At 39.0% G+C, this 24743-nt stretch overlaps 1 protein-coding gene across 2 annotated transcripts in view; it reads left to right on the forward strand.

The window, feature by feature from the left end:
* LOC131980218 (low-density lipoprotein receptor-related protein 8-like) overlaps positions 1 to 24743 on the forward strand; it is a 155797-nt gene that overhangs the window by 108605 nt on the left and 22449 nt on the right. For both annotated transcript variants that reach the window (XM_059344431.1, XM_059344432.1), the window contains exons 8-11: positions 9226 to 9345; positions 10411 to 10536; positions 17001 to 17172; positions 21274 to 21501. In XM_059344431.1, coding sequence (XP_059200414.1) covers positions 9226 to 9345; positions 10411 to 10536; positions 17001 to 17172; positions 21274 to 21501 — 646 coding nt within the window. The remainder of the gene's footprint in view (positions 1 to 9225; positions 9346 to 10410; positions 10537 to 17000; positions 17173 to 21273; positions 21502 to 24743) is intronic.

Genomic DNA, 24743 nt, shown 5'->3' on the forward strand with positions numbered 1-24743 from the left:
CAAAAATGACCAAAAAAGACACAAAATTACTTAAAAAAAAGACACAAAATGGCGAAAAAAACCCACACAAAATGACAAAAAAAACACACAAAATGACTGAAAAAATACTAAATTACTTTGAAAAAGACACAAAATGACAAAAAAACACACAAAATGACTGAAAAAATACTAAATTACTTTGAAAAAGACACAAAATTACAAAAAAAGGACACAAAATGACAAAAAATACACAGAATTACCAAAAAAAGAAACAAAATTATTTTTAAAAAGACACATAATGACCCAAAAAAGACATAAAATGACCAAAAAAAGACATAAAATGACCAAAAAAAGACAGAATTATTCAAAAAGACACACAATTATTAAAAAAAGACAGAAAATTACCAAAAAAAGACACAAAATTACAAAAAAAAAAAAGACACAAAATTACCCAAAAAAAGTAATTAAAGGGACCTTCCACACACAACACGGTAAAGTGCCATTCATATAAAACACATTAAACTTTCATATCAAGGTGCGGGCCACAAAATATCGTCACGAGGGCCGCAATTGGCCCACGGGCCGCGAGTTTGAGACCCATGCAGTAATATGAAATAAAGGAGACTGTGTGTGTGTCAGTGGAGCATTTGGCTGAGCCCCGTGCAAAAAGAACATATCTACCATTGTAAATGATTAAAGCAGTTAATGTAGCTGCAAAATCGTGTTTGCCATAACAAAATACCTCCCTCCTGTTACCTGCATTTCAAAGGCTTCAGAGGCACACTCAAATTAGCAGCATCAGAACAAGAGCCTGCATGTACTAATTACCATCAAACGGAAAAGAAGGCTCCTTCTGCTCTGGGATAATTTCCCTCCGCTGCATTTCTCTTCCTGTCTTCAAGTACCCATGGAGGGATTACTGAACGGGTCTACTGGACACAGGCCAGGGGAGCCAAGAGTCAGGGCCCCCCACTGACCTGCGCCTTTAAAATGCCACTCAGAGAGATAACCAGGATGAGACTTAAAATGATCACAAAGAAAACATAAAAGAGAGATCAAACTCCTGCAAAGACATGCAAAAGACAAGACAAGATAAGATGAGACACATAGACCACAAAGACTTTGTGTTTTTATCCTGCTTTGAATAGTAATTATTCCAAGAGAGATGCAAGACTGCAAAGAGATGGAGAACGACGACAAAGTGGCACAATACAACTACAAAGACAAATAAAACAACTACAGTGGGTCTCAAAATGCCTTCAAATGAATACAATGTGACTACAAAGATGCAAAATGACTACGAATAAGAGAAATGAATACAAAAATATGCAAGATGAGAGGCAAACTGACTGCAAAGACATGCAAAACTATTACAAAGAGACGCCAAACAGATGCAAAACGACTATAAATAGACACAAAACAACTACAAATAGACACAAAATGACAACAACAAGACATTTAACAACTAAAAGGAGTCTCAAATTGACTTCAAAGAGAAGACATGCAAAACAACTACAAATAGACACAAAACAACTACGAAGAGATGCAAAATGATTACAAACAAGATAAATTTATACAAAAAGATGCAAGACGAGAGGGAAAATTGACTGCAAAGACATGCAAAACTATTACAAAGAGACGTAAAATGACTACAGATAGACACAAAACAACTACAAATAGCTGCAAAATGACAACAAGACATTTAACAACTAAAAGAGTCTCAAGTTGACTTCAAACAGAGTCAAAAGCAATATTAAAAGATGCAAAAGACATGCAAAACAACTACAAATAGACACAAAACAACTACAAAGAGAAGCAAAATGACTACAAACAAGAGAAATTAATACAAAAAGATGCAAGATGAGAGGCAAACTGACGGCAAAGACATGCAAAACTATTACAAAGAGACGTAAAATGACTACAAATAGACGCAAAATGACAAAAACAAGACATTTAACAACTAAAAGGAGTCTCAAATTGACTTCAAATGGAGTGAAAGTCAATATTAAAAGATACAAGATGATAGGCAGACTGAAGTAGACTAAAGACATGCAAAACAACTAGAAATAGACACAAAACAACTACGAAGAGATGCAAAATGACTCCAAAGAGTCCTCAAAACCACAAATACATGTGTAATGACTACAAAATGACACAAAACAACACAAAGAGGCTACAAGTCTGTGTGTCTTGCTCCTGTATTGGAGGTCTGGTTGGGCCTTTTGCATGTCTGATCCCTTGGGCCCATTGTCTCATCACCCTCACATGCACCATCACCTATATCTCTTCAACCTATTTCACTGACCATGACAGAGTGATGCCTTAGTTAAAGAAACAAAACGGCGCGTGTTTAAGACTTTACTGAAGAGCTCAGTAAGTTTGTGACATGACAGAGGCTGACATCAGCAGACAGACAGACTCATAAAGTGACATGACGTCTCAGAGGAACACGGAGTTGAGGAGGGAAAAGTGACAGATGGCAGAGAAGACTGACCCCTGCCAGAGACGGAAATTAAAAGACCGAAACAGGTATTCCAGAGAGTAATCCTCCTCTCTTTGTCCCTCTTCCTTCTCCTCTTCCTCCTCATATTTCCCTCCCTCCCTCTTTCATCTCAGGTCTTGTTCTCAGCTCATTAAAAGCGCGTCCACACACACACCTAGCTCATCGCTCTGTCCGCTCAACCGTTTACTCTCAAGATGTTCCCCAAGCCAAAACACACACACACACACACACCAAACTACACACAGCCAGACAATAATACTCCCCGCTGCACTGAAACACATTTATACATAGTTGTTCGGTGTGATTGCATTTGCCGCATCAGCCTTACATCAGTGGAAAATAAAGACAATGCATTTCTCTCTGTGCTCAAGCAAATGTTTTTCTGTGTCTCCTATCTCATTAGAAATAATAGCGTATTACCACAATACTGACTCATTACTGGGCGTACCATTCATTTCTTAACAGTGCACCATCACTTGCAGCTTCCACCGAGAGATACGGCTGAAAATAGCTAGTACATAATGGGTTACCATGGTGAGAGAGAGAGAGAGAGGTGGAGCAGAGGAGGAGAGACGTCATGTTTGTTTGCCCATGGGAAAGTGACCTCCAAATCGTGGCCGTCCTTGGAAGTGGTCTAGAAAAAGCAGTTCATGTTGTCACTCGGCCTCTCCGGAGGCTTCTCTGTTACCCAGCCGGCCCCTCGCAAAGAAGCCGGAGTGAGTGAGTACTCAAATACAGCCACATCTTTCTTCTGTCTGCAGTTAATTCTGAAGTGACATGAAGGGAGTTAGCAGGAGCGGCTGTGAGTGGCAGGTTGCTGTCAACCATCCAGCTGAATTAGAGATGGGAATTTAATGCTGGCGGTCGCAGCGCTCAGAATCTGCTGGCACTTACACAAAGCAAAGATGAAAATGTTCCCACAAAAGTAACCTTCAGTCAATCTTTGGAGAGTCAACTTTTTCTTTTTTTTTTTTACAATAAATAAAGAATAATGTGGTCGGCAAGAAATGACTTTCCTCAGAGCTCTGCAGATGAGCTGAGGTCATTTTAGGTCTCAGAAGTTAGTTATTGCTCCACTGTGTTTAAGGGCATTTTTCACATCAGTTCGATCAATCTGGTCTGAATCAGTTGTTCCTCAGAGTTTCTTCCAAGCCAATTAAAATGCATCACTACAACCACATGAGAAAGTTCACTCTGCTGTGCCTCAGTTGGTCGGTGGTTCGATCCCCGACCATGGCAGCCTACATGTTGAAGTATCCACATGTAGGCTGCTGAAGATGCTAACCAGTATGGTACAGTGGTACAGCCCTCACTGCAACAAAAGAAAAAATAGAACTGGCTTCCTTTATTGTGCTAACTTACATTATTGCTCTAAATGTCAATAATTTATATTTCCAAGTTTTACCAACTGAAGGCCCTGTTCACACGAGGACGCTCGCGGGTAAAAACGACAAAATATTTTATCAGAAGTGCCTTTCGTTTAGACGGTGACGGCGTTTTTGGGGCTTAAAGACGCAAAAATCTGAAACCACCTTCCAAAGTGGAAAAGTTAAATACGCTCCGCCGTAGCGTGTCCGTCTACACTGCCAAGACACAAAACTCTGCTCAGATCTGCTCACGTCACGTATGTGTTAACGTCACATACATGCTCCAGTACAGGGAAATAAACAAACGTGGGATTATTTCCATGCGTTGGACCTTCAAGCTGCTCTGGCAGCTCTAACAAACTTACAGGAGTCTTTCCACCAAATGAACAGGATATGTAGAGATAGTATTAGTGAACAGAGAAGGATCTGGAATTACCTCCATCACATTTTGGATGCAGCAATTGGTCGGAGGCGAGCCAGATGGCTGTGAACGAGACCTGGGAGATCTAGTGATGGTGGAGAACTTTGTGGAAGGAGTAGCTGATGAAAATGTGTGGCGTGAAAACTTCTGCATGCCCAAAGATGCTCTTATCGCTTTAAGTGATGCCGCCTGGAATGTATACAATCGAATTTCACACACATTTTCGTCACCGTATGCAGCAGATTTCCTCCCGAAAATGCTCGTCTAAACGAGGAATAAAAAGTGAAGACGAGACGCCACTTTTGCGTCTTCTGTTCAGACCGTCCTCGTGTCGGGCCTAAATCACTGCTTTTTTTGCAGTGCTTGAGCAAGGCACCCAAGCCCCCAATACAGCTCCCCGGGTGCAGTAATGTGCAGCCTAGGGCTGGGCTACATGGCCCAAAAGTCATATTCTGATATATTAGGCTGAATATTGATATACGGTAGATATCCCAATATTTTTCATTGCAAAGTGAGAGCAAATGTTCAGTCAAAGTCAAAGCTAAAATGACATGTCACGTAGTTTTATTGAAACCTTTTATTTAAGTGAACATAAATACTGTATTACAGGAACAACAAAGCTCCATAAAGTGCACATTTAAATAAAAAAATGTCTTAAATAAAGATAGCCTATGAAATTAATTAGGCCAATCTTTATCTGAAATAAATATATTTATATGAGAAAAGAATAACAAACAAAAGAACTAAATATGACAAGCTGCTACATTTGGCATCATCTGCCAAATCCCAGAATGCAAAGCACGACCAGCTACAGGAGTCATTTAGCTGGAACTTGCAGAGTGCACCTGGTCGTTGGTTCGGATCATTTACCGCCACAAACAAACCATTTGTTGGTAACGGGACCTCAACAACCTCCTTCAAGGGTTGTTTTGGTCCCCACATGAGTGTTAATACTGTGTTCACACCTGCACAAGTGATATGTTTGTAACATGAAAATATATCTGGTATATTAGCAGCATTTTAAGCAATATAATTAAGCCTCCACTTAATCAGACTTTAGAACCTAATGTCCCGTTATTTTATTGAAATAACATTCACATGAATACACCGGCTCAAACAAACATAAACAAAAGGAAAGTATTACAGATTTGTTTTTAAACAATATTTTTATTGAACTTCTATATATATATATATATATATATATATATCACTTATACAACAATCAAAACAATAACATCCATTAAATAAACAGTCACAACAAAACACTTCACATATTTCACACATTTAAACAAATTAAATAAACAAAATGAAACACAAACACTCAACTACACACATCAACACAATAGTTTCAAGTTGATTGTGCATTTTAATGTATTAAAGAAACTCTATCAAGGTTTCCAAACACTCTCAAACTCTGCAGCTCTGGTTATATAAGTCAGTCTTTCCAACACAATACAAGATGCCATCTCCTTTATTCACACATGTATCAAGGGCACATCCAGGAGTCAGAAGTCAATAAAGTTTTTTAGATATTTATATACCTATACATACATACCTATATACATATTTTTGCCTAGTGAGGTACCTTCACTCTAGCAATCTCAGATTAAGTCAGAGCAACTTCTTTCCAGTATTTTTTTTATTTTTGGACAATCCCATACGCAGTGGTACAGAGAACCCTTTCCTTCAGAGCACTTAATGGACGTGTCTGGCACATCAGGAGACCATCAGTTTAACTTAACCAGGGGAATGTATGTTCTAAGTCAGGGATGGGCAACTTAAATGCTGGAGGGGCCACAATTTTTCACCGACACTACCACAGGGCCACATATAGGACCGTGCACTTAACCAGATATGATGAAACTGCAATTAAATATGTTTACAGTGCAGTAACTTAACATATTTCATGCTCAAATGCATGTAAACTGCAAAAAAGGTGTGTCTAAAAACAAAATAAAAACACTAAATCTGAGGGAAATGATCTTGCTGCATGGACAGATAATTTCACATGACCAGATTTCTTAAATTAAGATGATTAAATCGAGAAATAAGCATGTTGAACGCTTAAAATAAGAAATTAACTCTTAAAACAAGAAAAATGATCTAACACTTCTAAGTTTGTTTTATCTTAAGAACCAAATAATTTGCAGTGTATAACAATATAAATAGGAATACAAAAGGTTTGAAGCAAATAAAAAATAACCACTTACTGTTCCTTTTTTTTCAGTGCAAGAACAGCAAACCAACATTAATTGCAAGAAGTAATTTTGTGCATTTTACAGTGCACTTTCATGATTTCATGCTCAAATGCATGTAGTTGTACTGAGGGCCACTTCTAGTGACGGTGCGGCCGTATGCGGCCCCCGGGCCTCCAGTTGCCCATCCTGGTTCTAAGTGCTACAGATTTATGTATTTTCAGTTTGTATTTCAACTAATAAGGCTTTTATTTTGTAAGCGGTGTCTTGTGGAGAGTTTGCACATGCTTTGCTTTAGCCCTGCTGGTTCCTAACTCACACACATGGTGTACAGTAGCCGTGCTCTCGATGACTGATGATTTAAAGCTCCCTGTCTATTGACAAATGTGTTACACTAGATTGGGCAGGATGCTGTTGACAGAATTAAGTACTCTGTCGTATTGAGGAGTGAGGTTTCTCTTGCAGTTTAATCCATTTTTCTCTTTATCTCCCTCTCCAGTTGTCGCTTGTCCATTGTGCAGCCATGCTTAATTGTTTGTGCAAAAAGCAAAGCCTGTGTGCTGTTCAATGAAATGTTGGGGAGTTTTCTTTTTGGTGATCTTAGCTTCTTACTCACTTGGCTTACCTTTCATGAATCACTCAAACAGTGGGTTGTTGTTGTTATTTCAAACCAAACACTGAGAGGAAAAATAGTTAACATAAAACAGGCTGTTGACTGTTTTAAATTGGCCATTTGTTTCAATCAACAAATTACTATGCACATTGTGAAAATGTTCATGAGAAAAGCTTGATGGAAACCAAATACACCAAAATTTGATAAAACTGCGCAGCCGTTTTTATGACAGCGTATTAAGTATGGAAAAAAAAATGGACCCGATTAAAAGCGGCAAATCTGCAAGAAAAAAGTTGCAGATTTACAAGAAACAAAACACTATTTTTCCGACTTTTTTTTTCTCATAAATCTGCAACTTTTTTCTTGCAGATTTGTGCAAAAAGCAAAGCCTGCGTGCTGTTCAATGAAATGTTGGGGAGTTTTCTTTTTGGTGATCTTAGCTTCTGACTCACTTGGCTTACCTTTCATGAATCACTCAAACAGTGGGTTGTTGTTGTTGTTTTTTCAAACCAAACAGAGAGGAAAGTGCGGTAAAGAGCTTCACAAGATTCATTGTGAAATAAAAGGAACATATGCAGCAGCTTGTGTATGCAGCTGCTACATGATTCTCAGCTGTATTGAACAAACTTGGAGCAGATTAAAAAACTGACCCTGGAATTTTAGCCAGTAACTTTGATCCTTTCCCGCTATCAAGTAATTCATAAATCCATTGTGTGCAGCACAATCAAATCTAACTGCCTCTGCCTTCTTTATTGTGTGCCAACCTTGTGCCAGCTGCTTTGACCTACTTTAAAATGAGAGTGCTTGTGTTTTTACATCTTGTTTTTTCACTTCTTCTTCATTCTCCGGATGCTTTTACATCAGTCCGCTTCAATTTAAAGCAACGCGCCTGTTTAATTTAGACGTCCTCACTCGCTCCTGTGTTAGATCCTTTTGGGACGTATCAGGATCCCAGTTCACAGCATTAATCCCCTCCACACATATTTCATATCCCTGCAGATGGACCTGATTCTCGGTTTTAAGAGCTTACCTCGTGTGATGTTGTGTCTCTTTGATTCCTTTTTTCCACTTTTGAGAACATCTGATAAGGATTCAGAAAGGATGGGGAAGGCGCTGAGTACAAGAGCTGAGATAAAACCAAGATTATGAATATGATATCCATTTTCCTCACCTATGTGCCACACATATTTATACACCTTTATCAAATATCACCAGCCATTCCATTGCACTCAGCCCTTTTTCAAAAATAGTTAACATAAAACAGGCTTTTGACTGTTTTAAATGACCTATCGGCGAACATAATGGCCATTTGTTTCCATCAACAAATTTCTATGCACATTATGAAAATTTTCATGAGAAAAGCTTGATGGAAACCAAATACAACAAAATTTGATAAAACTGCACATACATTTTTTTACGCACACTTGAGCCGTTTTAACGACAGCGTATTAGGGCCAAGTATGAAAAAAAAATATGGACCCGATTAAAAGCGGCAGATTTACAAGAAACAAACAAAAACATTTCCAACTTTGTTTTCTCATAAATCTGCAACTTTTTTCTTGCAGATTTGCCACTTCTAATCTTGTGAATCTGCCTTTTTTTTTTTTTTTGTAGATTTGCCACTTTAATCTCATAAATGACTTTTTTCTCAAAATATTACCCCCCTCCCCCGTGTTGATTTTCCAAAAAATAGTTATTGTGCGACATTAACAGGAGACAGAAAAGTTTTCACATAGCGAACATTTAACTGACATGACTGATCAGCCGCTCTGACATGAAAGAAAAATTATAAGTTGTCCAATTGAATCTAACTCCTGAAGACTTCTCTCAATTTTCTCTCAAGGGTGGCCAAAGTTGTCTGATTACCGACCTGTTTTTTGTTATTTTTCCTCTCTTGCTCAAACTCTTACCTACTGTTTACTGATGGATTAGCCTCAGCAAAACATTATACTGCCATCTTGTGACCAATGAACATTTGTGCAGCTTTGTTTATTTGCTCTAAACCAGTTGATGGAAAAGTCACTAATTTGCATTTTCTTTAATGAGACGTTTCAAATTTTCGCTTCAAAATTTGCTTCAACTTTAGTGTGAACACGGCTTACGATTGGCTGATTTTGACCGCTGCCTGTTCTTTTGTCTTGTCCCAGGGCTCAACGAGTGTATGATCAACAACGGCGGCTGCTCCCACGTCTGCATGGACCGACCAATCGGCTTTGAGTGCCAGTGCCCCACTGGCTACCAGCTGCTGGACAAAAAGACCTGCGGTGGTAAATAACTTCAGATACATAGATAGAAAGAGAAAATGAGTGTGAGTGTGTGTGTGTGTGTGTGTGTGTGTGTGTGTGTGTGTGTGTGTCTGAGTGTGAGTGTGTGTGTGTGTGTGTGTGTGTGTGTGTGTGTGCGAGAGAGAGTGTGTGTGTCTGTGTCTGTGAGTGTGTGTGTGTGTATGTGTGTGTGTCTGTGAGTGTGAGTGTGTCTGTGTGTGTGTGTGTGTGTGTGCGTGTGTCTATCTATGTGTCTGTGAGTGTGTGTGTGTGTGTGTGTGTGTGTGTGTGACTGCGTGTGTATGTGTAACTGTGTGTGTGTGTGTGTGTGTGTGTGTAACTGTGTGTGTGTGTGTGACAGCATGTGTGTGTGTGTGTGTGTGTGTGTGTGTGTGTGTGTGTGTGTGTGTGTGTGACTGCGTGTGTGTGTGTGTGTGTGTGTGTGTGTGTGTGTGTGTGTGTGTAACTGCGTGTGTGTGTGTGTGACTGCGTGTGTGTGTGTGTGTGTGTGTGTGTGTGTGTGTGTGTGGTGCATTGCTTTGGGCAGCTCTCAGCTCTCTCGCTGTCTGTCTTTGTTTAATGTGCCCAGCCTGTCACTCCCACTGGGAAACTAGCACAGTCCTACTACTCTCTCACACTCACACACTCTGTCCTTCACACCCTTCCCCATCCTTTTAACACTAATGTTTCCCCATCACACCCAAGGAAAAGGCCTGAGATCTGTTGGAAGGAAGCAGAACAGAGAAGTCGACAGGGACACGCCCTGTCTCCCTGTCTCCCTGTCTCCCTGTCTCCCTGTCTCCCTGTCTTTCTTTTCCATTAACAGAAACACAAATCCTCTGTGTGTTTCTCCAGCACTTGCAGTTATAAATGTGCGCATTTACTCTCCCATTACAGCCGTTATTCCCAGTTATTCATTGCTATATTTACATTTTGTGAATTTAGATTTCCGCTCTTATCTGCTGCAGCTCATGGTGGTGAATAAGTCACTGTCTGTCTCTGTGTGACTGGGTCCATCTCTCCCTGTCTTTCAGCTGATTGATAACCTCTCTCCTCTTCTCCCCGCAGACATTGATGAGTGTGAGAACCCTGATGCTTGTAGCCAGATCTGCATCAACTACAAGGGTGATTTTAAATGTGAATGCTATGAAGGTTATGAGATGGACCCTGTTACTAAGACCTGCAAGGCAGAAGGTGAGTAACAATGCTTAATGATCAACAATGCAACATGTCGCTGATCATAGAATTTAAATTAAAGGTCACATATTGTAAAAAAGTCTGTCTTTTTTTCTGCTGCGACCAGTTGCTGCACAGCAGTGGTGGAATGTAACCAAGTACATTTACTCAAGTAGATTTGAGTTAATTGTACTTTACTTATTTCCATTTTATGTGAGTTTATACTTTTACTCCACTACATTTTATTGGCACGTATTATACTTTTTACTCCACTAAATTTAACATAAAAAAACGTGATCAATTTAAGGTGATAAGATGCTGTTTTTTTAATTCAACCTCATAACAGCATATTAACTAGTTAAAATGAGCCCGACCTTGAGAAAACTAAGATGCTGCTTACATTTTTGCATCAGTAATAATAATACAATAATATATTTGGAATATATAAAACAATCTGAGTGGGTTTATTCTGCATAACAAGTACTTCTACTTGTGTTGCTTTAAGTTAATTTTAATACTGACACTTTTGTACTTTCACTTACTTTCACAAGTAAGTTTTGAATGTAGGACTTTTACTTGTAGTGGAGTCATTTCACAATGTGGTATTGGTACTTTTACTTAAGTAAAGGATCTGAATAGTTCTTCCACCACTGCTCCACAGATCACTCTGTTGGTCGGTCAGTCCACATTTATAAAAGAACCACAAATTCCTCCCTAGGAAGCCGAAGTTTGGCATGAATGTCAAGTGTGTGTATGAGAAAGTATGTGTGCTTGTTTTCATGCCAGCTGGCATAAAGTGGGTGGAGCAGTGGGAGTGGCCTATGACAAAAAAGGCCAAAACGTATTAACCATTTTCCGTAGAGACTTGTGGGAATAGTCATTTGTATTAGCAGAGAGTTAGTTTCAGTGGTGTGAGTTAACCCCACCTTACACACTTAAGCCACGGCCTTTTCATAACCCTTAAACATTTTGTCATACAGCCTTGCAGGAGGCTTCATTAGACCCATAACAGAGTAGGTATTAGCGACCAGCAGCTCAATAGCTCAGCTAGCTCTGTCGGTCTGTAGGTGCAGAAAAATGTCCCTATGTGCTATTGTTATAAAGGAGGTCTATGTGCTATATAAATACAGTGAAAGAATTAAACCCTCAATCCATGGAGAAATGTGCACAGCCCGTATTCATAAAAGAGGTTGTTGTAAATGACCTGTAGCAAGGTTCTTTGTGGTGTATTTATATTATATAGCTTGTTTTTCATGTAGGTATATTTTCTAGGTGTTTTACAATGTTGTGATGCTTTTATTTTGAAAAGGTGCCGTCCAGTGTGAAACTGGTGCTTTTAATTTGAAAGATAGTGACAGGAAATCAAAGGTGGAACGGTAAAATGAAAAACTAACGGTAAATAATGAGAGCTTCGTAATTGACATAAAGTTGGTATAAAGTATCAAAAATGCTTCTATAGTGGCTGGCTGACAGGGCACAAGGTTTGTTTAAGTTAATTTCCTTCTGTCATATATATTAGTATATTATATTATTTTTGTTGTCTTAACTATTGTAAAAGTGTTTATTTGCTAAAGCGCTAATGCTAATGTTGCTATTGTTTACCTGTCTTGTAGCTCATCCGGTGAATTCACAATGTGGTCAAGTAATGTCTTGTTTTTATTTTCATGGAGCTACGGTTGTAAATAAATCTTGTGAACCATCAGGTAAAAAGGCAACCGTCATTCAGCCAGGGATGCTACAGTCGTGATGAACTATATGAACTATACTACATATAAGTAGCAAGTTATATACATGATGTTACAATACAAAACAGTGTTTGAGACAGAGGCTGAATACAGGTTAGATTAGACAGACAGTATGAGAAAATGGAAGTGTTTTTTGAACATTAAAACATGTATTTATGTTGTCATAGACGCCCAGAATACAAAAATGAACCCGAAAATGAGCATAATATGTCAGCAATTAGTCAAGGATCTGAAAGGATGTCAAAGATTCTGAATTCTCGTTATTATACTTCTTGTTCCTGCATTAAAGGTTTTAGTTTTTTTATATTGCTGCGGTTTATAACCTACACAGTTGGTGTTGTAAAGACACATTTTCCTGAAGTGAAACTTTAAAAGGGCTGTGTTGTTCTGTTGATAACAAGACATTCTCTCAGATATCGAGCTGCCTCATTAGTGCAACACTTCACTCTCGGCTTTTGTGCCGCGGTGTCAAAACCCTTCTTGTGTCATAATCACAAACATCTTTCTGCTTTTAGGTTCTTATCGTTACTCCACACTTGCATGTGTACTTGCTAAGTCTTAAAATAAAGCAAGCGTCACCAGGGCAACCGCTCTGGTTTCTCCCAGGCCAAATCCGTCCTCAGGTGTCCCGTCACATTATACAGTTTAATGAGTGACAGACTGATGTGTTCGGCCATGCTGAACACTTATAATTGGGTAAAGCAACTCTTCAGGGGTACCTGGCTGAGTCACGGTGGAGGCTAATTACATCAAATTGAATCAGGTGTCCCGTTAGGGCTTGTAGACAACTGTTGTCGGACTAGTGGAGAACAAAGTGAACTGCTAAGAGGCCAATTAATTTTCTTTGACCTCCAACCATGGCCAAAAGCTGTTAGCAAGAGGCTTACACAAAGAGGCCAGTTTATATGTTTACACTCCATTTCCACCAAAATGTTCATTATTTAATTGGCAGGAAACAGTGAGTCAAATGAAATGTGGTCATTCGGTCCCCGTGGCTGTCAAACGCTGTGATTTCATTTCCCTCAATTAAGCTGAGCTGATATCAAAGCTCAGCACTCGCATTTGTGTGTGTTTGCATTCGTACGCTCCGTATATGTGTTCGGATCGTATCTGCCCCCTGCCTCTGTCTGCACTAGTGTGTCTCTCCGCACATGACTGCCCCGCCGTGTTTGCTATCAGTTCATCACGGCCAGGAGAGGACTGTGTGTGTGTGTGTGTGTGTGTGTGTGTGTGTGTGTGTGGCTGCGTGTCAGAAGCTGAATTGCAGTGAATGCAGCAGTTCCACCGCTTGGTTTTGAGGCAATATAAACCAGTGACAGCCCCATAAAACCCAGCAGGGGACCATTTTTTCCTTTAGAGGGGTTGGAAATGTTGTCATTGTAATGGCCGGCTTTTGAGAACACTTAGTCCCGACCAGCACTGTCATGATTCAGACTTTGGGCTGGGAGAGGAAGGATAGGGAATAAAGAGGGAATATGCAGGAGTATGATACTACAATGAGGCTATGACACAGACTGTCAAAAGGGAAAGCGAGGCAAGGGAGTCATTAATGAGAGAATATCATATCTGCCTCTGGAGATAACTGGCTGCAGCTGCCAACCTATTACCATGCAATGTCAGCGAGCGATAGGCTCAATATAGATGTTACAAGACAAAGGTGGGCTGTAGTTGCCAGCCAGAAGTGATAAAGCTTTCGCCGAAGGCATCTATTACCCACTTGGCTTTTTCCTGCCAGAATTATAAGGAAATAAATATAAAGGTATGATAATATAAATGAGTCAGAAGCCCCTGTTCAGATTTGGGGCTAATTATAATGCATTCGTAGGTGACCTTATCACAAGTGGACAGCTCTAAAAATAGGTGTGAGTGCACCTAAAATGAAACAAGGACACACTGTGATGTAGATGCTCAGTGATAATAGGACTGTAGCAAGATAAAGCTGCTGATAAAGTGAAGGCAGTAATCTTATGTGTGTCTCTGTTTGACTGTGATTTCATATTGCTATATTAGGATTTCTTTTCAGTTTTCTCATTCTGTGTTTTGTGTGTGTACTTTTTTAGATCCAGTATGCAAATATCCACTGCAGTCTCATTCTATAGCTGTGAGGCTGAAAGCAAATATGTATTTTTAGCAAATCTAGCAGCATAGCTATAGGAACGGCACAGTTAGTGCATTGGAGTGCAAGTCCGCCTCTTTCGTCCAGGTTTAAATATCTCTACCAACTATTGGACGGATTGCCTTGAAATTGTGTGCAGACTTTGCTTTTAAGAGGATGAATCATTTCCTCCCCTATTTCCACTATGAGGCTCAGTGAAATGTCTCAAAAACTGTTGTAAAGTTAATCTCTGAAGATATATTGTCATCACTAGTGATTGCTGATCTTTTCTTAATAATAGTGAACTCTTCCACTTTTATTTAACTTTAGGTGGTGAAACAGGGTACTCACAGGGTCTTAAAAAGTCTAAAATCCAATAATTTGAATTTAAGGTCTTAAAATGTCTAAAATTCTCTTAAAATCTCATACAATGTCTTGAAATATGATTTTGAAAAAAATGTATAAATGTTACTTTTATTTAAAACAAATGCATAAACTTCAGCCTCGCTTTTAAATGTTTCGATTTTTGGGGACGCTATAACATAACTACTAAACGGAACAAATTACCTGTGCAACCCGGTCAGAATTTATCGAGAAAAACCAGCTAGTGTCCTGTGTTTATGCCGCGGTGTGTTACAGGCTAGCATAGCAGCGGAGAAAACTTAACGAAAGCCCACAGCAAAGCCACATTTCTTGTCTTAGATGGCTAAGCGCAAGTTCAACGAATTGGGGCCCCAGAGCGAACAATTGAATGCATGGTTGAAGCCGGTGGATGGAAACACAGCACCTTCTGCAAGAAGACTTTGAAACTTGGAACATTGGGTATCAAGGCACTGGGCAAATGGGTCTTAAATTGTATTCATTATGGTCTTAAAAGTCTTAGAAAGTCTTAAATTTTACTTGTTGAAACCTGCAGAGACCCTGTGCAGCCAATGCTAACCATTTATTTTAGCAAAATAGCATTGCTTAAATGCTTAAAATGCTTAAATCATATAAACAGTTTGAATCTCAACATAGTCAAGCAACCAAATTGAATCAAAGGTCCTGTTCAATAATTTGCTAATTCCCCTGAACTTAGCATTAAGATGCTAACTTGCTGTGGCCTACAGTACATACTGTCTGTCCGAAATCTTTCGCAATAGTTTTCAACATACCGGTGGTTCCCTTAAGAATTAATGCACCTCCGGTTGACTCATAATTGTACACAGAGCTATGTAGAAACTTGGTGGAAGTCTTGGTCTTGGAAATCCGTGTATCCATTACGGGATATCCACTGACGACACCAGAATCCAGGATATGCACCCTTGCGCTCAAAGGCTAAATCCTCAACAGACGGGCAGGAAAATCTGAGACAATCCGCTTCTCTGTCGCTTCTCTGATAAAATCTAATGTAGGTGGGGAATGGAAAATCTTACAGCAAGTGATGCATTTGAGATTTTTTCCTGCTGCCAGGTAACGCCTGCTCCTGTAACACACGCAGTGCAGGTATAAAAAGTTTTGTTACGTTCTGTAGGTTAAACTTTATTGCAGCTGCAGAGTTAATTGACAGGAATGATGCTTATTATTTGTGTAAGGTGGCCGAGGGCGAGAAATCTGAGTGATTTAACTTTGTTCAAGGTTGTTTGTCAGACCTCAGAGAAAATCACTGCATTGTTAGCCTTTCAGCGGGCATGTATATATATGTGTGTGTGTGAGTGTGTGAGAGAGAGTGTGGGTGTGCACTCATGCATATCTATTTAGTTCTCCAGCCTGTGTGAAAGTTGACATCTAGCTGTTTAAGGAGGTGCCGGCGAATGCTAAGGTACTTGTGATCTATATTTGCAAGGATAGGATAATAAGAAGCGTACAACTTAATGATGCACACGGACACACTGATCGATACCGAGACTATTCAGCATTTTTTAATGAAGGATTATTGTCCCGGCACTCTTGTTAGAGGAGGATATTGAGCTGTATAATGCAGGCTTTGTCGTGTTATTTATCCATGTTAAAAAATGACATTTACAGTATCGACTTCGGTGCTACAAACATGCAGCAGCACTGAGCTGCAGTGCTTTTAGACACTGTGGTGAAACCTCAGTGTTGTTCTTCCACTGACACGCAGCATTTCCTCAGCATCTCTCTTTCCTCTGCAGCAGAACAATGCTCTATGTTTTGTGATTATTGACATGCAGGTGCAGCCATTATTTCTCATTTCTAATCCAATCTAAATCCAGAGCATGTTTGCTCAGAATGTCTTTGGAAGTTAATTCCACTGGCTAAAGGTTACTGTTTTTATTACACCATACTTAAATTTGAATCATATAAGGTTGCTGTGCTTAGAGGATCTGTGCAGCTCCTGGACGTGAGCAGATTTCTAACAGGAGATAATGGCTTGGACTCTTCTTCTGGCACTTTACCAAATTGTCAAAGCGGATTTGGCTGACCATTATTAAAGTACGTTCCAACTCCACCTACTAATAATGTATTCCTCTTACTAATGTATTTATCCTGCTTCAGCCGCTTTTTTAAATTGCTTTGCACTGTGACCGTTGCGATTGTAAATTTTAGCTCATCCATAGTGCGGTCCACAAGTTCCCACATGCATTTGCCTTTGAGCCGGTTTTCAACAAAGCAATATTCTTTGCTTTGTTTGCACGCAGGCAAGAGCCCTTACCTGCTGTTCACCAACCGGCACGAGATCCGACGCATCGACCTGGTGAAGAGGGACTACAGCCAGGTGGTGTCCACCCAGAAGAACGCTGTGGCTCTGGACCTGGACGTAGCCAACAACCGTATCTTCTGGTGTGATCGCTTTCACCGGAAAATCTACAGGTGATCGTGACTTCCAAAAAGGAGGTTATGTTTTCTGTGTGGTTTGTCTGTTTGTCCACAGGATAACCAAAAAAGTACTGGCATGTTTTTCATGAAACTTTTGTGGAGGGGTGTAGCATCGGCCAAGGAAGAACCCATAAGATTTTAGAGTCGATCCTATTCATTCTCTTTTGTCAATATTGCGAGATAGAGCATTGGTGCTATCAGAAAAATTAGTTTGAGCTAATTAATATATTTACGTCGAAATATAAATAAAATACGACTTCCCAAACTGGCAAATGGGATAATCAGATACAACCAAAATTAAGATTTTTGTAAACAATGTTTACATTTACTATGGTGCATCCTCTAGGGCAGTTATCTCAAATTGTACACTGCACCAATGCAACACACATTTTGTCTAACAGTAAATATTTCACGTATACTTCACAGTTTTCAGCATGGATACGTTAAATATGCATTTCCATTTTGAATGACTGCTGGAACATGTGAAGCTTTCAGCTATTTTTTAAGTTCCTAAAAATGTCTTACTTGTTGTTTTTAAGGCCCCATAGTGTAGAAAGTGAGATTTCCAGGTCTTTGTTGATTATAAAACCGGTCAGGGTGCTATATAAATACTGTGAAAGTATAAAAATGCCCAAAAGAGAAAACGCACACAGGCTGTATTCAGAAACCTGCTTTTAAATGAGCCGTCAGGACTTCTGTACGGATTCTGAATACCCAGAAGCACTGACCAATCAGAGCAGAGAGGTCTTAAAGAGACAGGCACTAAAACAGAATGTTTCAGACGGAGGGTAATAACAGGTATATTCACACAGACAGTATAAGAAAAATAAAGTGTTTTTTTAACATTAAAGGATGCAAATATGTTCTAGTAGAAACCTTAAAATACAAATATGAACCCCTGAAAGAGCATAATATGTCCTCTTTAAACCAGATAATATAAATGTGACATACAGTGGTTATGCCATATCTCATATTAGTGTACCCTGACATGACTAAACTCACTGAGCATCTACTAGTTCAGATGTTTCATGTTTTGAAAATTTCATGAAGTGAGTTGATGGCTCAGGCCTGCTATTCTTTCACATGAATTCCACTGTTCCTATTGTTATCCCAACTCCGTTTTCTCCCCAGAGTGTTTTCTAATTGGAGCGCTGTGTTCTCTTTATAAAATGGATGTTAAGAGAAAAGATCTCTGGGGAAACTGAGATTGAAATTTCTGTTCAGGAACACAGCTGCCTCGCCCTCACCTCACACCTCTGCCGGGGTCAAACCATTAGCGAGCGGGGCAACCCCCGAGTTAGGCCTTGTCTATTCTGATAAGTGGTCCACCTAAGAAGGATGCTCACCCAGCAATGAACCTGCTCAGCACATGGCCCAAGGCCACCGCTCGCACACCAGTTCCATTCTCCACTCTGCAGTCGCTTCACAGCACAGTGGAGAGTTAGTATGCACATCAGTCATGGTGATACACAATCTTTAGGCTCTTCACTTGTATTGCCGCTGTCCTTTTATGTGCTTATATGTCCCCTTTATATCCACTCACCATTTATCATATTAATGTTAGACTTAGACTTAGAGACTTAGACTTAGACTTAGACTTAGAGACTTAGACTTAGACTTAGACTTAGACTTTCTTTATTGTCATTGCACAAAAAACACAACAGTGAATCTGACAACGAAATATCGTTGCTTGGCTTCCGCAGTGCACAGAACACAGAAAACAGAACTGGTGAGCAGAACCTGTTAATAAAAACATACTGTGGACTGTCAAAATAAATATATCTATATAAATATATATAAAAACTTGTATAAAATAAAGGTGCCAAAAACACAACTTTTTTGCTTACTTTAGACCAAGGGTGGGCAATTAATTTTCCCAAGGGGCCACATGACCAATACCACAAAGGTTGTGGGGGCCGGACTAAAACTGAACTCTGAACTAAATTCTGCTCAATATTAATTAAATCGCTTTATAAAAAACAGTAAATTATCTGGTTTTGAGGTGCTACTGATAAGAATACATGTTATGATAAGACTGTTAGTAAAAAGTAGGAAATACTCCAATCACTATATCACTTTTCCATTTATTTTAAACTCAACTGTAAACTACCTTTAGCAAAGTTCCTATTGGTGTTTTTGTATTTTATAGCTTTTTTTTCATGTTTGTAAATTTTCTAAGTGTTTTACAATGTTGTGATGCTTTTATTTTGAAAAGGTGCCGTCCAGTGTGAAACGGGTGCTTTAGGTTTTGACAGGAAATAACAGGTGGACCAGTTAAATGAGAAACGAACGGTAAATAATAACGGGTCGTACATGCATCGGTCGAAATTCATATAAAGTATCAAAAAGGCTTCTTTTTTATTAACTTTATGCTAAAAGCAATACGTGTTTTTGACAAGGCACCGAGGTGACTCAGTGTATTTTGTGGAACGTGTTTTTTTTTTGCAGGTGGGTATGCATGCAGGCAGATATACGTAAACCGCCGTCAAAATAAAAGCACTGCGGTTGTATTGATTTCTAATTTCTGGTTAACCTCCCGTGGGCCGGACAAGGACAGCCAACGGGCCCAATGCCCAGATCTGCTTTAGACAAACAGAAAAGCTGTTTAATTGTATCATCATTTATGAATTCATAAATGTTATTGCAGTTCATTTACTGTAATGTAAAGTTTGTAAAATGTTTTAGCTTGTAATGAAAGCACTAAGCTGATATTTTACAAGGATTTTTGGTAGGGTGCCATGAAATAATAATAGTTTATTAGGGTTTTTTTTTTTTTACATTTGAAGCTTCTATTGAGCTTTGAATGTCTGTCGTGATGTTTTTAATCATATTTTAAATCCCCGAACAAAATCCTGATCTTTCTTTAATGAATGTAACTCGTAAGTTTGTTGCTAGGTGTTTGCTCATTGTGGGACAAACAGGTTGACCTGTGGGTCGGCCAGATTTGAGCACAGCAAGTGATTCAAAATGTACCAAAGCAGTGTTTCGAGTCACTTATAACTTACTTACTAAAACAGTGCGTTCCATAGACTTCCCCCTTCTCTTCCACCCTCTCTGTCACTCTGTCTCTCTCAAACACATCACACACACATATGGTGCTCCAACCTTTTCTCAGTCCTGACAGTCCTGCTCAGGTGAGTGTGGGTAATAAAAACTCTGATGCACTTTACTGCTACACATCCACCCCTAGATTCTAATTCTAAGAACAATAACGATAACTATATGAGCATCCACACTGATGAAGTCTGACATTCTGTAAACGCCGGTGCCAAGCATGCTCTCCAGCTGTGTTGGAGCTGCATTATCGTGTTTAAATAACCTTCAGTTTGCTGACATAAAGAACAGGATTCCTATTTATAAGAATAAGAATAACAATTCTAAGAAAACAGTTGAAAGGGAGCTGCTGCTGCTGTGGTGTACAGCTTGTTGCAGCTTTCTTTCTGCATCAGAGAGAGGGAGAGAGAGAGAGGAAATAATATGATAATATGAATAATAGAATTATAATAATTTATTGTAAATGTTGCTTTCCCTATCTTGTTATCTTTTTTTCTGATGCTTGCTTTGGCAATATATACATTGTTACGTCACGAGAGAGAGAGAGGGACAGAAAGAGAGAGAGAAGTAGACAGAGAGAGATGATTTCCACGTATAGATTTTGATTGGCTGTCAGTGTTTCTATGGACTCCATCCACTTGGGTAGGATTGTTTTTTTTCAACTGTCTAGTCAGTCTAGTTTTCGTTCTTTTCAGTGTGGACGGCCTGAATACTAGTAATATCAGTGTATCCTAATCTTCATCTGCAAATGAGCAGAAAAAGACGTTTTTAAACAGAATAAATACAAACGCAAACAGGCACAAAAAAGTTGTGCAGCATTCATTTAGTGTTTTCTCAGCTTCAGCTCAGTACAGCCCTACAGTTTATATAGACTTATTATCAGAGAAAAGACCCCAGCAGGCAGCCAACATCCTCTACATAACCTCCACTACACATCGATTTTTGCAATAACAGCTGGCTCGCTGTAGATTATGAATTACATATTTTCTTCCCCTCCAAATAATCCATCCCATTCCTCTCTCCTTTTATCGCCCTCTGCAGTGCCTTCATCCACGAGGCCAGCGACCCGTCCCAGCAGGTGCCGCTGCTGGATTCTCTCCTGCAGACCCCCGTGGGTCTGGCTCTGGACTGGCTCCAACACAACCTGTACTGGACCGACTCAGGGGACAAATCCATCTCTGTGGCTTCAGTGGACGCCACGAAGAGACGAGTCCTCATCAACACGGACCTGAGTGAACCCCGAGCCATAGCGCTGGATCCTCACCACGGGTAAGGAGGAGAAGATGTGTGTGTTTATTGTGAGCGTTGACCACTTTATGTACAGGTGCGTCTCAATATATTCAGGGTTCGTACGGGTGCTTGAAATCCTTGAAAATGCTTGAATTTAAATGTTGTATTTTCAAGGTTTAAAAAGTGCTTGGATTTTGGATAAAGTGCTTGTAAATGCTTAAAATTCTTACTGTATTTCTCTTTCAATCTGACTATATCCATCTATAGACTATAGATAATCACATGTTCAATGTAAAAAATAATGAGTAGCCTATCTGAAATGAAGACCGTTCCTCCTAAAAGTGTAACACCATCGCTGTTGGTATGGTTCAGTGAAATCTCCCCTTTTTAGTATGTAAGTACTCATCTAAAACATGCAATTTACAACAGGTGTAAGATACTGGAAAAGCTTGAAAATTGACCTTGAAAGTCCTTGAAAAATGCTTGAATTTGACCACTGCTAAAGTGTACGAACTCTGTAAATTAGAATATCATGGGAAGTTTATTTATGTCAGTGATTCTATTCAAAACGTGGAAATAACACATTATATAGATCCATTACACACAGAATGAAACATTTCATGTCTTAATGTATTTAATTTCTTCTCATTATAATGATTATGGCTTACATTAAATGAAGACCTCAAATTCAGTATCTCAAAAAAAAAGTTTAATATTACAAAAGACCAATTTTAAAAAGTATGTTTAATATGGAAATGTTGGCCTCTGAGAAGTATGTCCATCTATATGACTCAATACTGGCTATTTGACTTGAACTACTGGAAATGGACTTTTTCATCATATTCTAATGTATTGAGATGCAGCTGTATTATCAAATATTTAAGATATGAATGGTAAGATATATAACACAATGATCTCTATTAGTCATTATGATGCCATTGACCCACTCAGTTAATTTCTAATGTATGCTAATTACTGAACTCCATGCTATGAATTTACATAACAGTTTACAGTGTGTCAGCATAAAATATGGTCAAACTGAGCTCATATGAGTCACCCTCCTCAATGTGTCTTTGAAAACGCTGACACACACTAAACCGATCTTTTTTTTTGTCCCCGTTCTATAATATTGAAGATGATGGTCAATGACCCCAAAAAAAAGATTTGTAAAGTGATTTCAGCCCTGGACCCAGGAAACGAATAAACATAATCCTCTTCTGGGACCACATCTAATGACAAACATAAGAGAACTCTTGTTGCTGTATGTGGGGCTCCAGAGGAACGAGCCTGTGACCCATTTAGCGTCCTGACTCAATAGTTTTTTAGAAATTCTGTCCCAGATGATCGCTCCTAATCTGGGAAGCTTTATGAATTTGTGCCAGCCTGTGCTTCTGCTGCTTTTGTGTTCTGGTGATCCGAACCCAGATGAAAACAAACAGACACAAAAGCACAAAAATAAAACAAACAGGCACACAGCCCAAAGCGAAGCATAGACACAGTGACATCTTCGCCACATTAGAGACTCAATCAGAACTGCCCGACAGGGATCCAGCAGATTTTCTTACTCTGACACCAAATGACTTTGCAGGAAAATTCACTTGCTGTCAGTAATAAACATTTACATAGAAATAGCTGTAATCACAGTGTGTTTTGCTGCTGTGATTGCTGACTGATACTGCCCAATAACCATCCCAACTGTAGACAAGTCACACAATAACAGCTTTTACATTTGCTGGTTTAAACACAAGGGGGTTGGTTTTGGTCGACCACAAATCATTACCGTGTCTGCCAAAGACTTGTACTAACACTAGAGATGTGCATTAGCATAGCTGCAGAGCTGAATTGAATACACTGTCTATGATTATGACACACAGTAACGGGCTGTTAAAGGGTTGAATTGAACACATTTGGAAAGCAAAAGTTTCCGTCCATATATCTGAAATATTGACTGACGAAACCAATAAACAAAGTTAAGGAGTGACATGATATACTCTTTAACCCTTTATCTGGCGAAGAACTATATTCGGTAACTTCAGCAGATATCAAAATGAGTTCCCCATGTCTCTCTGTGAGGTCGTAGAAACACATGGATTTCTTCCAGCTAATCAGCAAAGACCAGGCTCTGTCACAGACGGTGACACCATGAAATTTGTATGATAATAATATAATAATATTAACTTTATTGATCTTGCCCTCCAATTTAAAAATGAAAAATTTGGAGGAAAAAATCTGCAAGAAACAGTCGTACAAACAGAGTTATTCTTCAATGACTTGTATGAGGAGAAATTGACTATGACTGCATATTAGGGCCAAGTATGGGGGGGATTACTAGATTAAAGTGGCAAATCTACAAGAAAAAAAAGTTGCAGATTTAAGAGATTTAAAGTGGCAAATCTGCGCGAAAAAAGTTGCAGATTTACGAGAAAAAAATGGGGGAAAAAGCAACTTTTTTCTCACAGATTCACCACTTTAAATCTCATAAATCTGCGCATTTTTTTCTCGTAGATTTGCCACTTTAATCTCGTAAACTTTTTTCTCTAAATATTACCCCCCTCCCCTGGGTCCATATGTTTTTTTACACATTCTGGCTGTATGTAATATCCTCCAATATTCTCTAGGGTTGAAATTTGGAATTTGCAAGTATTTCAATGAGTGCCCTATTAAGGGTTAACACTCACCGACCACTTTATTAGGTACATCTGTGCAACTGCTTGTTAATGCACGTAACTAATCAGCCAATCACATGGCAGCAGCTCAAAACATTTAGGCATGTTGACATGGTGAAGACGAGCTGCTGGAGTTCAAAGCGAGCATCAGAATGGGAATGAAAGGTGATTTAACTTTCCTGTTATGTTCGTTTCTCAGGAACAGCAATAATGTTCATGGGTCAATTTGACCCGGGGCATTTTTAATTAACCACTAGTGTCAGAAACTAAGAAATCCCAATAAATATTGTTTATATTTCATTACTAACTATTTCAATCAATATTTAGTGGAATGTTGTTCTTTTACTTCTCACAGATCATGATTCAATGAGGATAATTTACTCAGTTTTCATAAAAAGATGCATGTTAAAACTTTTTTCTATGAACATGGGAAAGACTTACATATAAAATACAATGGTTCCGCATTAAATTGATTTTTAATTTTTTTTAATTTTACATTTACATTTTTTTTCTTTTTATGAAAAAATACTTTTAAACAATTTTTTTTAAAATTATTTTTAAACATGATTTAAACTGGTTTGAGGCAACGCCACTTTATTAGGTACACCTTGATAG

Source organism: Centropristis striata, chromosome 11 (assembly GCF_030273125.1).
Source record: "Centropristis striata isolate RG_2023a ecotype Rhode Island chromosome 11, C.striata_1.0, whole genome shotgun sequence".
In the NCBI taxonomy this organism is placed as follows: domain Eukaryota; kingdom Metazoa; phylum Chordata; class Actinopteri; order Perciformes; family Serranidae; genus Centropristis; species Centropristis striata.